Genomic DNA, 13,566 nt, shown 5'->3' with positions numbered 1-13,566 from the left:
TGCTGTGTGTGAGGAAAACGTGATAAGAAGCGAGGATTCTACTTTTTACGCTTAAAAGAGAAAAGCAACCCCTATGCCTCCACAAGCAATAAAAACACCAACCAACCCTATTTGCAAATACCTGTTGCTATTTTTAATTTAACCGGAGGGCTTCTTCCATCAACACACCTTACATTTTTTAAGATGTGCAGGGTAAACAGAACAAGAAGCATGAAAAGGATGCTTAAAGATGAAGCTTGGTAAAGCCATTTCAATTCAGTGGAGAAAAAGGAAATGAGTAAGTCTTTTTTCATGTTTTTTTTTTTTTTTTTTTTTTTTAAATCTGCACCTAGGCACTCGTTATCACAAATTCTGCCAGAAAGACTTCTACTGTGGGTGAAATTGTAAATCTAATGTCTGTGGATGCTCAGAGATTCATGGACTTGGCCACCTATATAAACATGATTTGGTCTGCACCCCTCCAGGTGATACTAGCATTGTACTTACTGTGGCAGGTGAGTATTGTATGTGTTGAATGCTGTTTTGAATTTGGTAATGTGCTGTTTCTTTTTGTCATGACTGCAGAGAGCTGTTGTTCGGACCACTGGAGTGTTTACAGCAGCATGGAAAAAATGCTGTTCAGAATTCTTTCAGAGCTACTTTTTTCACAGTTATCAAGAAGGAAGGCTTTGAATTTGTATAACCTAGTGTATGTGGGTAGGATGCAGATGGGAGCTATTAACTTTGGGGGGACTGCAACACCTAGAATATCTCATTTATCATGTGATTTAAAGAAAAGTAGTCCTAGTTCTACACTCAGAGAGTCACCATATGAGAAGCATGTTATTTCTAGTCCAGTCACCAGGCTGTCTCTTGCCAGTTCTTACTGTCAGTCAGAAGGGTAATGAAATTGATCAAGAAGTTGGTCATTCTCTGCACAGTTTTCTACTTCAGAACAAAAGACAAATGTTAAAATCTCCCTTGAGCGAAATATACCTCTGTATTCAGGCTACTTATGTATGTCTAAGTTTCAAAAATCAAAGCACGTAAACGTAAGTTTAAGTCCATATTGGATCATCATCATCCTCCCCTAAGCTGCCCTTGAAAAGGGAAGCAGATGCTGAAAAGATACTTCAGAATGCTTTTCTGCACCACATGCAGTGGTTTGACCCTGGATCTTAAAAAATGGTTTTGAATAAATGTTTACAATTGTGTATTTTTCTCTTCAGAATTTAGGTCCTTCTGTACTGGCAGGTGTGGCTGTTATGATCCTTCTGGTTCCTATAAATGCAGTGATGGCAATGAAGACCAAAACCTATCAGGTAAGAAGCTCTATGTATGTGACAGTGCTTTTAAGAAACGTGTACCGTTCTTTGACTTGTTTCTGAGTTGTGCCCCCTACCTATTTACAGCTTAAAAAAGAGAAAGGATGGAAGGGTCAGAAATGATGTGTATGCAGAATAAATACAAATTCATGTATTCTTCAGCCTTACATCTATACATAATCGTCTAAAAAATCTTCAGAAGTTAACAGCAAGGTTGAAGATTAGCCAGCTTCAAGAAATGCCACGTGTTTGGATTGAAATTAGTTTTTAACTTGCTGCCTAAGAACTCAAGAGGAAACTTGTGCTACTGTTTGCCTGATGAACGTTAAAATGAGTGAAATATTTACATTTCTAGGATGGTGGTTGTAGTGTTGGTGTGTCTTTTCTTGCTGTTTTTTTTTTCTTCCAGGTGGGATGAGGAGGAAGGAGTCTCGGTGGTTGGCTCTTCTTGGGTCATAGTAGATTTTAATTAGAGACGGTCAGTTAGTTATAGAGGGTGCACGTAGGTAAATCTAGGCTCAAATTCTCATGTGTTCTATTGCAAAAACAACCTCCAACAGCTCTGTGCTCTCTGGTAAAAACTTCACTACTAGATGAGTTCAACACCTTTCCCCTGATATTTGCTAATTTGTTTGAATGAAACATTTTATCTCTAGGCGTTCATCAGAATGTACCACAGCATTCGTTTCCTACATGGGGTGAAGTAGGAATAGGTAGTCTGTCACAGCCATGCTGCCCCTGGTAACAGCTGTCTGAGATAGCTGTCCTGGTGCAGTCTGCTAACTCTGCTGGGTGCTGAGTCAGAACATCGTTTCAGCTTTGCTCAGCCCTTGTTAAAATACTTTCTTCAAAGGTTTCCCTCTTCCTAATGGTCTGTATTCTTTCTGCTGAATAGAAAGCTTTTTGCCTTAGTACACCGTCAGGAAGTGATTGATAGCATTGAAAATGAAGCAAAACCGGGTTTTGTGTAAGGTTGGATGTGAGCCGCGCATCACCGAAGCTTGGTTAGAGTGGCATATTTTTAACTGCATGTTGTACTTAGGAGGAACCTGAGCCCTGAGGCTCTCTGGTGCAGAATTAATCACACTTAAACCAGTACCACAATTGTTTTGACCTTGGTACAGGTTTTAAGTTGTATGAAACATTCTTTTAATTGGTTTAAAATGTGTTAATTCTGTGTATTTGTTTGTTCAGATAGTGTCTCAGATTTCCTGCTTGGGAATCTAGTAAGCTTTTGATGATAGTGAGGTAAATTTTGCCATTGCAAAATAAAAGCTGAGAACTTTGTGGATCTGCCAAGTATTGTGCTCTGCTAATTATTTATTGCAATGTTGTTTTTAGAAGGCGCAGATGAAGAGCAAAGACAACAGAATTAAGCTGATGAATGAAATTCTCAACGGGATTAAAGTTCTGAAACTTTATGCTTGGGAATTAGCCTTCAGAGAGAAGGTATTAGAGATCAGGCAGAAAGAGCTCAAAGTCCTAAAAAAATCTGCTTACCTCGCTGCGATGGCTACCTTCACTTGGGTTTGTGCTCCTTTTTTGGTAAGTGAAACAAATCTGTAGGTCCGTTCTCCTGTTTGGGATCATGCTTTCCAAAGCAGTACTTGAGAACTTGTTTTTGTTTTGTAATGAATGGAAAAGTAGGAATACTTCCACAGTTCCCTATGAAAAGGCTCTTCTGTTTTCTTTGGATATTAGTGAGATCCATGTTGAATGTATCTTAAGAGTTAATGACTGAATTATTTAAAACTAAAAACTATTTTTTCCCCTGCTCCTTCTACCTTTGCTGGTATTCTCGAGGGACCTAAGATTAAAAGCACTGTCAGATTAAGAAGAAATTACTAACGTGCACAGTGCCATCCAGGTGGTAGTTGTGCTCAACAATAAAGAAAAAGTTCCCTTGTTTCAGTATGTTTCTGAAAGCAGCAGATCCTTGGATAAGAGTCCTAAATCTAATGGAACATTGCACGCCAAGTGTGCCTCTGGCCTGGGTTCTCCCCACATCTATTTAAGAACAATGTGGAGAGGTAAAGCCATTGCATAGCCCGGGATTGCTTTAAATTCCTATTTACAAAAAAAAAATATTCTTGATATGTGAAACATCTCCACTGTGTTTGTGGCTAGCTTACATTCAAACTAATAAAAGAGAGAGAAGGGTGAGATCACATCAAAGTTGCTTCAAACCCTATTAGAACAGTGGGCCAGGGCTCTTGTATGCAGAAGCAAATAGAGGCCATGACTACATTAGGATAAAATATGTGCTGTTCCAGTTGAAGGTGTTTAAGCGTACTTTCCAGTCTCAGATTCCTTCCCTGCAAATATTATGTAGTGTTTACATTATGCTCAGGGCATGATGAAAGGCAGAAGAAGCAGTGCCCTGGATAGGAAATATCAGCAGCATTCTTAAGCGAATGCTTTTCTAAAAGAAGTCTGAGATGGTTTTAATATAAATACATTATTAAATGAAGTTTCTAAATAAAACCATGCATGTGGACTCCTTAATGCTGTTATTCAGAGTCTGAGATGAATTCCCCTAATGAGTAGCTCTGTTTCAGTGCACATTGTGTATGTTGCGAAGGTCCTGAACCTTAGAGGGTTTGCCACTGGGACAGAATCGGTACAGCCCGAAGTGTAAGACTGCTGTTTAACATGCAGTTTTCCAGATTTTTATTCTTTAGTATATATTCCTCTAAACTTCTGATTAGAGAATTATGCAGGTGCCTATTTGAAAGCACTTTTGATGTGCAGAATACTTTCTTCTTCTCCTGTTTCAATGGCAGGACGCGTTGTTTAGTAATGGTGTCAGGGAGGTATTCGCTGTGCAGTATCTCCTGTGCTGCTGTCTGTACTGATAAGGGTGTATTTCAGACAAATTGTTGGTAACACAAGAGTGCAGGCATGCTGCTTCTGAAGTTATTCTTTGGAGCCTGTCTTGTTTTCGATCTCTCTGGGAGGGCTTTCTCCATGGGATATGTGTGTCCGAACTAAGGATTGTACAAACAAGCTACTGTACCAGACACAGCTGAGTCAGCCGCCGTAAGAAGAACAATACATGGCTTCACAGCAGTCAGATTTTAAACATAAATAAGAATGTCTTAAGTGGATGCTGTACTTAGGTGAGACTCCTCTGCAGGCATTTGAGCTAATGGCCTCAAGTCTTGAGGGAGAGGGTCACTAGTAGTTAGCCAACCCATGTTTTCTTGCCTTGTTTTCTTGTTGTGTCAATATGTGTGAAAGAGTTGTTTCTATTACCTACTGAAGTATGGGTGTTCTTACCGTGGAAGAAATGGCTGTGAAGGGAATTGATCTGCAAGTGAAAATTCCCTGTGATAGGGAGGGGTTGTGCTGTTTTTCTTTGGCTTAACTTAGTTTAGTTTAGTTTTATTATAACTTAATCAACATCCTATTAAAGAATGTAAATAACTGTATAAAATTATTTTTGTACCTTATGATTGATGAAAGCAGGGATTCAATGTCATTTTTTTGTTCAGCAAGGATCTTAAACTTTTCTGTTGTGAACTGTCTAGGTAGTGTAAGGCTTCATCTTTATAATGCAGTAACATTTAAAGTTTCTTAGAATATTTGCCCAGGATAAAGAGGGCTGTACTTTGCAATCTGGGGTTGTGGTAGTCCCTACAAAATATAAAATGAGCTAGCATTGGGTTATTTTTTAGTATATATGTGTTATTGATCCTAGTGTCTGGTACAAAGGGGAGTGACTTCTTTGTGAATGAGAAGAAACAAAGCTAGCAATCGTTCCTTTCCTTCCCTTCTGCAGGGTGACCACAAGTATTAGGCCATTTGTGGCTTCACCCTTGCTATGTGAAGAAAGTGAACAGATGGCACCTTCTCAGAGGTTTTCCAAGAGGCACCATCAACTTCTTTTTTACAACAATACATTAAAATCAAATGTTTGTTTTGCAAAAAGTGTTACCAGGAACAAGGAATTTATCAGAGCATTGCTCTTTGTTTTGCAAATCTCTGATTCTGGTTGTCAGACTGTTTCTTGAGTTATGGCTTAAAAAAAAGTAACCCTTGTTGTAACCATTACACATTGTGTTTCAGGTTGCCTTGTCCACATTTGCTGTGTATGTCAAAATAGACAAGAACAACGTCTTGGATGCTCAGAAGGCATTTGTATCCCTAGCTTTATTCAACATCCTCAGGTTTCCTCTGAACATGCTTCCTATGGTTATCAGCAGCATAGTAGAAGTAAGATTTCAGTTATTAACAAGTTTTTCTGTGCAGAAATAGTCATTGGGTGGAAAGATTACATTTCTGTGCTTAGAGAAAGTCCTCTGGTGAAAGTCAGTAACCACAGTAAAGGAGCTTTGCATTTCTTGTGTATTGAATGCTATAAAAGCAAAATTCTCAATCCCAGGTACAGTAGACGAGTGTTCCTGAAACCAGTCATATTTCTTGGGGTCTGGGAAACGCAAGCTTAATGTCCAAGAAAAAATACCATGGTTTTAAGGAGGGATGTGTAAAAATGATGAAATGTATACATGGTGTAAAACACCACTCTCAACTCTAATGAACAGAATATAAGAGTTTTGCATCTCTTTCCTATGTAGGCCAGTGTGTCCTTGAAGCGCCTTCGGGTGTTTCTGTCACATGAAGAGTTAGATCCAGACAGCATAATCAGGGGTCCCACCACAGACGGTGAGTTTCAGTATTGTTGGAAAAGAGTTTGTGCAGGTTCTGTGTGGCTCCGTAGCATTTCTTCTGCTTTTCTGTAACAAATGTACTGCATCTTGCTGGATTTCACTGATTTCAGCCAGAAAGCAAAAAGGGGGGCGGGGAGGTTGTAAAATTGAGTTATATAGAATTTCTACCACCTACTGAAGTGTGATTTCTCTCCTTTCACCAGCTTCCGTCCAAACTACAGAATAAATGACTTGTTGGACAGTTTCAGGTGTACCCATTTGAAAGTTAAGAGGATGAGAAATAACACTGTCCCCAAACCCACCACTCTTGAGAAAAGCAATTGTATAACACTTCAGCACCTTCAAAGAGAAAGGATAAGTCCCAGTTCTGGCAAATGCCTCCACTTTATTCTGTGCAGAGAGCATTACTCTGTGCTGTACTGCATCTAGTACTGCTGCTGTGGTTATTATATAGGGCTGTTGGAGAGAGATGACTGTGAAGGCAGGCTTACTGAAAAGCCAACACCCTTTTGTCTTGCAAGACAAACCTTGATTTAACTATGTTGGTCACTTCTAAACATTTTTTTTTCCTTCCTTATTACAAAGATAGTGAAATCCCCAGTCCTCCCTCTCATGTGGTTTGCTGACCTATGTATGACTTCAGACACTTTGTTTTCCTGTAAGCAGTCATCTGATGTATTTTTTTTTCCCCATTTTCCTTCTGGGAATATCTCCTCCCCTTTCTCAGGTGATAACCAGTACTATACCTCACTCACAAATCTTTAGATTAGGGTTTAATGGATTTTTAAAATAAATTTTGTCCATGGTGGGTTGTATTTGTATTGATTCAAACTTATGTCTAGCCTAAGTATTTCTTGCCTTCTGGACCCTCTGGACTCACTCTAAGTGGGGAAAAAATTGTCCAGAGAGGTCATGGATGAACGCTCCCTGGAAGTGTTCAAGGCCAGGTTGGATGGGACTTTGAGCAACCTATCTAGCAAAATGTATCCCTGTCCATTGGCAGGGTGGCTGGAACTAGATGATCTTCAAAAGTCCATTCCAACCTAAATCGTTCTGACTCCCTCAACACTGATTTTGGTCAAAGTTATTTTATTTGGTAGTTTGACTTCTTTCCCCTATTCTTGTGGTAATTCAGTTTTCCACGTAGAAGTAGCAGTTGAGCTGATGTTCTCCTTGAAGCACAAGTCAGGTCGAGGCTGCTTTATTTCTTGAACTGACTTTGAAGTACTGCAGCAGAGTTGCTGGGTAAAGGAGGAGATGGCTGAATTAGTCAGCATCTTACAGCTGGCATTTGTGTACTTCCTGGTTACTAAAGATGTGTAACTTCAGACTCTCTGCTGAGGTTAGACTTACCATTCTTATGCTTATTATTTTGCTTCGACTGACACAACACAAGCTTCTGGTAAGCAGCAGGTTATTGTTCTGCTACAAAGGTAGCTTTAAACTTCTATTTCTCTGTACTTAGATTTACTTCTGTGGCATGATTCAGAGCATACAGTTTAGTTGCTTGCTTTGACACTTATGTAAATATAATTTTTCTGTTCATCAGCTGAAGGAAGTATTATTGTAAAGAATGCAACATTTAGCTGGTCCAGAAATGATCCTCCTTCACTGAATAGGTAAGAATCGGTACTCTTTGTTCTACTCTGTAGTTGTGCTGAATCATAGATTATCTGTATTTAAATTAGAAAGTCGATATGCAGAAGAGTTTTTTTCCTTAAAGGAACAGGAAAACAAATAACATCTGGTTATTTATATTTAAATGTTATGTATGTGTGTTTATATATATATATATATATATATATATATATATATATATATATATGAATAAATAAATAAAAAAATATACTGTATTTTAACCAGGGGCTTCATGAATTAGAGGAGTTTGCAATGTTGAGTTTGAAATGCAGATGGGAGTAGCAAGAGGTATGATGGGAGGAGAGAAAGCTTTAGAGATTTCAAGCTCTTGCTACAGGCTGCAGATGGGATGAGCTCCATCTAGAGGATGCAATTATATTGTCCCTTCTTAATTATCCCCAGCCTCTTATCTTTTTGCACTATGTCCTCAGAGACTACCTTTAAAAATCCTGTTCTCTCTGAACTGTAGCAATCCTTGATTCCTTTGCTGGAGAAAACCAGTGAAGAACATTGTACATAGTATGACTACCAAAGTAACTGGGGTGATAGAGCTACCAGCCCTGTCTTCCCAGTGCTCCACTCCCTTCCTTCATTTTTGGCTGATCTTGGGTTTTAAATTGCATGTTCTTTAGGGCAACGATGCTATTTGGGGAACATGCATTTGTATTTACATTTCTGCTTACAGAAAATTTAAGAGAAATATTGGAAGTGACTTTTTTTTGTTGTTGTTGTTGACTGATTACATATCAGGATGCTATGTCCTAAGTATAGGAAGAGCTATGCACTTTCTGAAAGAAAGGTTTGCATTTTCAAGTGGTTTAAGTTCATGTGCTGTGTCAGCGTTTGCAGTGGGTGTTCACATTGCATCTGGCTTTATATGGGCTGGTCAATGGATTGTTTAACTACTGGGGTGTTCCAGCAAGCAAGGCTGAATTACGTGCACTTTATTTTCAGCATCAACTTCGCTGTTCCTGAAGGCTCCCTGATAGCTGTTGTTGGTCAAGTTGGCTGTGGAAAGTCTTCATTGCTGTCTGCATTACTGGGGGAGATGGACAAAAAGGAAGGCTATGTGGTTGTCAAGGTGTGATGTGTCTGAATAATTGTTCTGCTACTTGTGGGTGTTGCCGAAGGGATTCTAGACTTGCAAATGATGTGAAGAGGGGAAGAGAGCCTTTCAAATGAATGCACTTATAGCCTGATTTCCTAGCAGCTATGTTTATGTCATACTCTACATTCTCTCTGTTAAGAGTTGATCCAACAAACTCTAAATGTGCCAGTTTCAGATGTAGCCAAATATCTAGAATGATAGAAGTCTCAAAGATGAATATTCTGTTGAGTCTTGCTGGCAGCCAGGTATGGGGGAGAGACCCTATTACACATACTCCAGCATGAGGAGGAGCAGTATTAATTCGTATCTTCTTAGACATCAGAGAGTTGTTGGGTAGGGTTACAAACATGGGAAAAGCTGCTGTTTGAGAGCAAAACAAATAAATCTTACATTAAAAAAAATGCACATTTGGTCATCTCCAAAATTGCTCTGGAAAAACTAAAGTGAGTGAGAAATAAATCACTATTTATCAGTGCAGACAGAGATGGCCGAACCATTCTTCAAAGCAAAATACTTCGCAGCAGCTGAGTCTCTTCCTTTGAAGTGACTTCTTTTCTGTAAGAACAACTTCCCCTGCTTTCAGTAGAGATCTCTTGGCAGGGACGCCATTGTTAATCTCTTCTGCATTCTGGATTAAATTGTTTTACAGTGAACAGAATTTATAACTGTATGAAAGAACAAAACTATAATAACTTCTGACATTCAATAATTGTGTAAATATTCTCTAAACAAATATTTCCTCAAGTCTGTTAGAGAATCATGTTTTATTTGAAGTCTCTTCTTTTCCACCAATACACTTTGTTACATTTGCATGTAGAGGAGATTACAAAAATATGTTGGAGGAGGCACCACCCCAAGAGCACACACTTTGCCTATGTGGTTCCATAATGACATAGGCAATTTGTGAGTTAATGAGGACTCCAGTCTCACAAAGTCCTGCTGTGCTTTGACTTCATGTGCAGGCTTTTAGTCTAAAGTACTGAGTAAGGATTTTCTTTTTTTTCCTTGCAGGGCTCAGTAGCCTATGTTCCTCAGCAAGCCTGGGTCCAAAATGCGACTCTGAAAGATAATATTATTTTTGGGAGGGAGATGAATGAGAGCCGGTACAAGCGTGTGATTGAGGCTTGTGCACTTCTGCCTGATATAGAGATTCTTCCTACGGGAGACAGAACAGAAATCGGAGAAAAGGTATTTAAGTACCTGCTCTACCACAACAGTACTATTGCCTGTAGATAAGGCCTTGTGACTTCTGTTCTACTTTCTCTTAAAGTTGTGTTGAATTGAAAGCATTCAGAATAGAAATCCTCTAGAGTAACAGGAAAATTTGAACGGTGTCTTTTGTCTTTAATACTCAAAGGGGAGGAAACTTTTTCTCAATTACAAAAGTAAAAGCACCTTACAATGCATGTTTTTAAAAAGCTCTGAGTTGTCGTGGTCATAGAGCATAAAAATATATATAAACAGGAAGAGAAGAATCTTCTGAACACTTCAAGTGAGGTGGGATTTTTGTTTGTTTTTTTGTTTTGTGTCTTTGTTGTTGTTTTTAAATGAAGCAATACCCAAAGTGGCCCTTGGTTGCACAAGTGTGTGCAGTGTGGGATTTAGAAACTTCCTAAATGATTTAGTGCTCTAAATCAATTTAGTGTGTGAGCAGGACCAGGTGTCCCCTAAACACGTGGCCAGCAGCCTGTATTTGTATGTAACCTGCTTGGCATTCTGCTAAGCTGATGCTCTCCAGAGGACAGGAAGGGATATGTGCTGTGCCTGCTGACTGGTTCTCGATGGGGTATAGCTGCATACTGACAGCCCCAGGTCCAGGGTGAGGCAAGAGAGCAGCTTTTATTTTCCTTACAGGAAACTTGGGTGGTCAGCAGGCCAACCAAATTGTAAGCTGCTCTTAGAGGTTTTTTTTGGTAAGATCAGAGGCAGCCCTGCAGAAATATAACTGAGAAGAAAAGCAGCCTCAGAATGTACAGAATCAGGTGTGTCTGGTCTGGGTTAATTCCTTGCAAGACTAGTAAAACAGTTTTTTTTGTTTTTTTTTTTTTTACTAGTCCCTCATTGACAGCAGTAACTTATAGACGTGCTCCTTTCTAAGAGGGGATTTTAACTGTAATTGTTCATGCTACGTTAGTAAATAGTTTGTGATGCAGATCTGTTTGAGACAATGGTGAAATTTCTCTGATTTGCATAAATCTCCCATGACTTCTGTCTTCCACAAACTACAGTACGGCATCTCTCTTTAGCTGTAAATAAAGGATCTTACTGTCTTGTTTCTCCAGGGCGTCAATTTGTCTGGAGGACAGAAACAGAGAGTCAGTCTTGCTCGGGCAGTTTACTGTAACGCAGATGTCTATTTATTTGATGATCCTCTATCAGCTGTTGATGCGCATGTTGGGAAACATATTTTTGAAAAAGTTATTGGACCAAAAGGAATCCTGAAAAATAAAGTACGTAATAATATATCAACTAGTCTCTGGGAAATGATTTGTTTTTCTTTGCTGAGTTCAAATGATTCCAACTCTGTCAAGTTTCATCTTCAGACTTTGGTTTTAAACATCAGAAAAATGAAAAGATTCTCCTGACTTTTTTTTTAAGGACTTTTATTACGAGAACAGTGTTATTACATAATATGCTTTTGTTTCTCTACTCAAAATTAAATGAAGGAGAAGTCAAAAGACAAGAGCAGTCATTTTTCTTAAAAATGCTCCATGTGAGTCCATAGTTATTACTGTATTGTGCCCAGAATTCAAGCTGCGAGAACAGAAGTTTAACCATTGTATTTACCAGTTTGAGACACTAGAAAAATTTTTTTTTTCTTTTACTATTTAGACACGGGTTTTGGTAACCCATGCAGTCAACTATCTGCCCCAAATGGATACAATTCTGGTAATGAGTGATGGAGAAATCTCTGAGATGGGCTCTTACCAAGAGCTGCTGAAGCAAGATGGAGCTTTTGCAGAGTTTCTTCGTACGTACGCGAATGCTGAACAAAGCATGGAGAACAGCGGTAAGCTTGCAAATAAATCCTCTTTTGGATAAGCTGATAAGTGGCATGTTAAGGGAGTCATGGTAAAGGGAAAACACTGATTGTACTGGTTGTGGAAGGAAAGTTAAAGGAAGCTGCTATTTCTTGTGATAAACCTATAGAAATCTATAGATTTAGGTGTTTCTTGAGGGCTTTGAAGGTTGTGAGGTGAAATGCACATTCTTAAATGTGGAGCAGTTCTGTAGTGAAAATGTTGTTGTAGCAAAATTAAAGTGGTTGTGAGGTCAAGTAAGAGTCAGCAGGGGTTTATATACATTTCCCTCTGCTTCTTTATGCAGAGAATTGCTTTGGGGATGGGGAGGAGGAAGCAGCAGCTCATTTTTTTTTTTTTTGCTGACACCCTTGACTCTTGCTTCTGCTTTTCAAATAGCTGTAAAGCTGTACTGGGGTAGGATTTTTTTTTCTCCTGCAGATAGGTGTGGATTTTAATAGAGGAACCTAGCTGCCTTCAGCTTGTTCTCTTCAGTGGCTTGCCTGTGGTGGTTTCGTGGTATCTTCCACATATGAATGTGGAAGTATGAAGAGTGTTTGCAAGGGTGCTTGTACGGTGCTGTCTGGGGTGAAGTTGTTGGTACGTGCTTGAGGCCAGTTTGCTAACAAATACCTGTTGCTGAATGCTGAAGAGCAGGCTTTCCAGAAAGAGATTGAACCCACTTTTCACCTTCTTCCTTTTGGAAAACCCTTGGTTCCTACCCATTCTCTAGAGGAGAAAGCAGTGGCAATTTTTAAGCGTACTCCTCAAATGCCTGCCACAGGAGAAAACAGAAGTGGTGCCATATTTAGCTGCCCAATGGAGCTGCAAAGCACTGAAGAGGTGATGGATGGCTGTCTTTGGCAAGGAGCTGCTCTAGATGGTGGTGTAAAAGTGCACGGTGGGAGGGTTGTGATGGTCTGCTTTATTCTCTGCGGCTGTGTCCTCTTCCATCCAGGCTGGCAACACAGACTGCACTTGGAGGCTGTGAATGAGCAGTCTGTCTCCTGGATGTGCAGGGCAGCATCTTCTCCTGGCTTCCTCGCACACATCCTGCTCCCCAACAGGGGGTTTGATGTGAGGGTGATGTGTTGAGCTCAAGGTCAGGATGCCCTGCTGTAGGCTAGCCTTCATCTCGGAAAGGTCACTTGATATGTGTCAGATGTCACTTCACAAGTTGGGATGCTGGTTTGGGTGGGCGCTGTCTGTGAGCAGCAATTACTGTTCTATGGCTGGGGTATCCCACTGTGAGGAGTGTTGTGGGAAGAGATTTTGGAAGCAAAATCCAGCTGCTGCTGCTCAGGGACTGGCTGGGCATCAGTTGGCTGGTGTGAGCAATTGCATTGTGCATTGCTTGTTTTGTTCACTTTTTTTCTTTCTTACTAAGTTGTTTTTATCTCAACCCCTGAGTTCTTGTAATTTTACTTTTTTTCTTCTTTTTCCCAATTCTCTCCCTCATCCCACCGCAGAGGCGGGGAGTGAGCAAACTGTGGTGCTTAGCTGCATGCTGGGTTAAGCCACAACAGTTTGCCTCCTTTAATAGCCTTGTTCTTTTAGCCTCTTTTACTCCTCTTTCCAAGTACGTGGTAGTTGTTGAAGTCTTTACATTCAACTAAGTTACTTTCCTTTCCCATTTCAATACCCAATCTTCTCTTGGAAAGTGAGCCAGTGCTTTATCTTCTGCTATGCTTGTCTGCAGTTGTCTAACACAAGGCACTTCAGTATGACCCTGGTGATTCAGAAAGAATTGTCGTATCACAGCAAACTTATTTCTCAGTTTTGGTTGAGTGATCTTCTGCCAATGGTAAAAAGTGAAAAATAGGGGC

The 13,566-nt window shown here is 39.8% G+C and overlaps 1 protein-coding gene across 2 annotated transcripts in view; it reads left to right on the top strand.

The window, feature by feature from the left end:
- Positions 1-13,566, top strand: part of LOC118249049 (multidrug resistance-associated protein 1) — a 57,424-nt gene that overhangs the window by 25,443 nt on the left and 18,415 nt on the right. For both annotated transcript variants that reach the window (XM_035548626.1, XM_050713732.1), the window contains 10 exons: positions 333-494; positions 1,209-1,301; positions 2,646-2,849; positions 5,373-5,519; positions 5,882-5,969; positions 7,524-7,593; positions 8,567-8,693; positions 9,732-9,908; positions 11,003-11,170; positions 11,553-11,730. In XM_035548626.1, coding sequence (XP_035404519.1) covers positions 333-494; positions 1,209-1,301; positions 2,646-2,849; positions 5,373-5,519; positions 5,882-5,969; positions 7,524-7,593; positions 8,567-8,693; positions 9,732-9,908; positions 11,003-11,170; positions 11,553-11,730 — 1,414 coding nt within the window. The remainder of the gene's footprint in view (positions 1-332; positions 495-1,208; positions 1,302-2,645; positions 2,850-5,372; positions 5,520-5,881; positions 5,970-7,523; positions 7,594-8,566; positions 8,694-9,731; positions 9,909-11,002; positions 11,171-11,552; positions 11,731-13,566) is intronic.

This window comes from Cygnus atratus, chromosome 15 (assembly GCF_013377495.2).
Source record: "Cygnus atratus isolate AKBS03 ecotype Queensland, Australia chromosome 15, CAtr_DNAZoo_HiC_assembly, whole genome shotgun sequence".
In the NCBI taxonomy this organism is placed as follows: domain Eukaryota; kingdom Metazoa; phylum Chordata; class Aves; order Anseriformes; family Anatidae; genus Cygnus; species Cygnus atratus.
The sequence above is the reverse complement of the archived record's forward strand: the minus strand, read 5'-3'. Positions and strand labels throughout refer to the sequence as shown.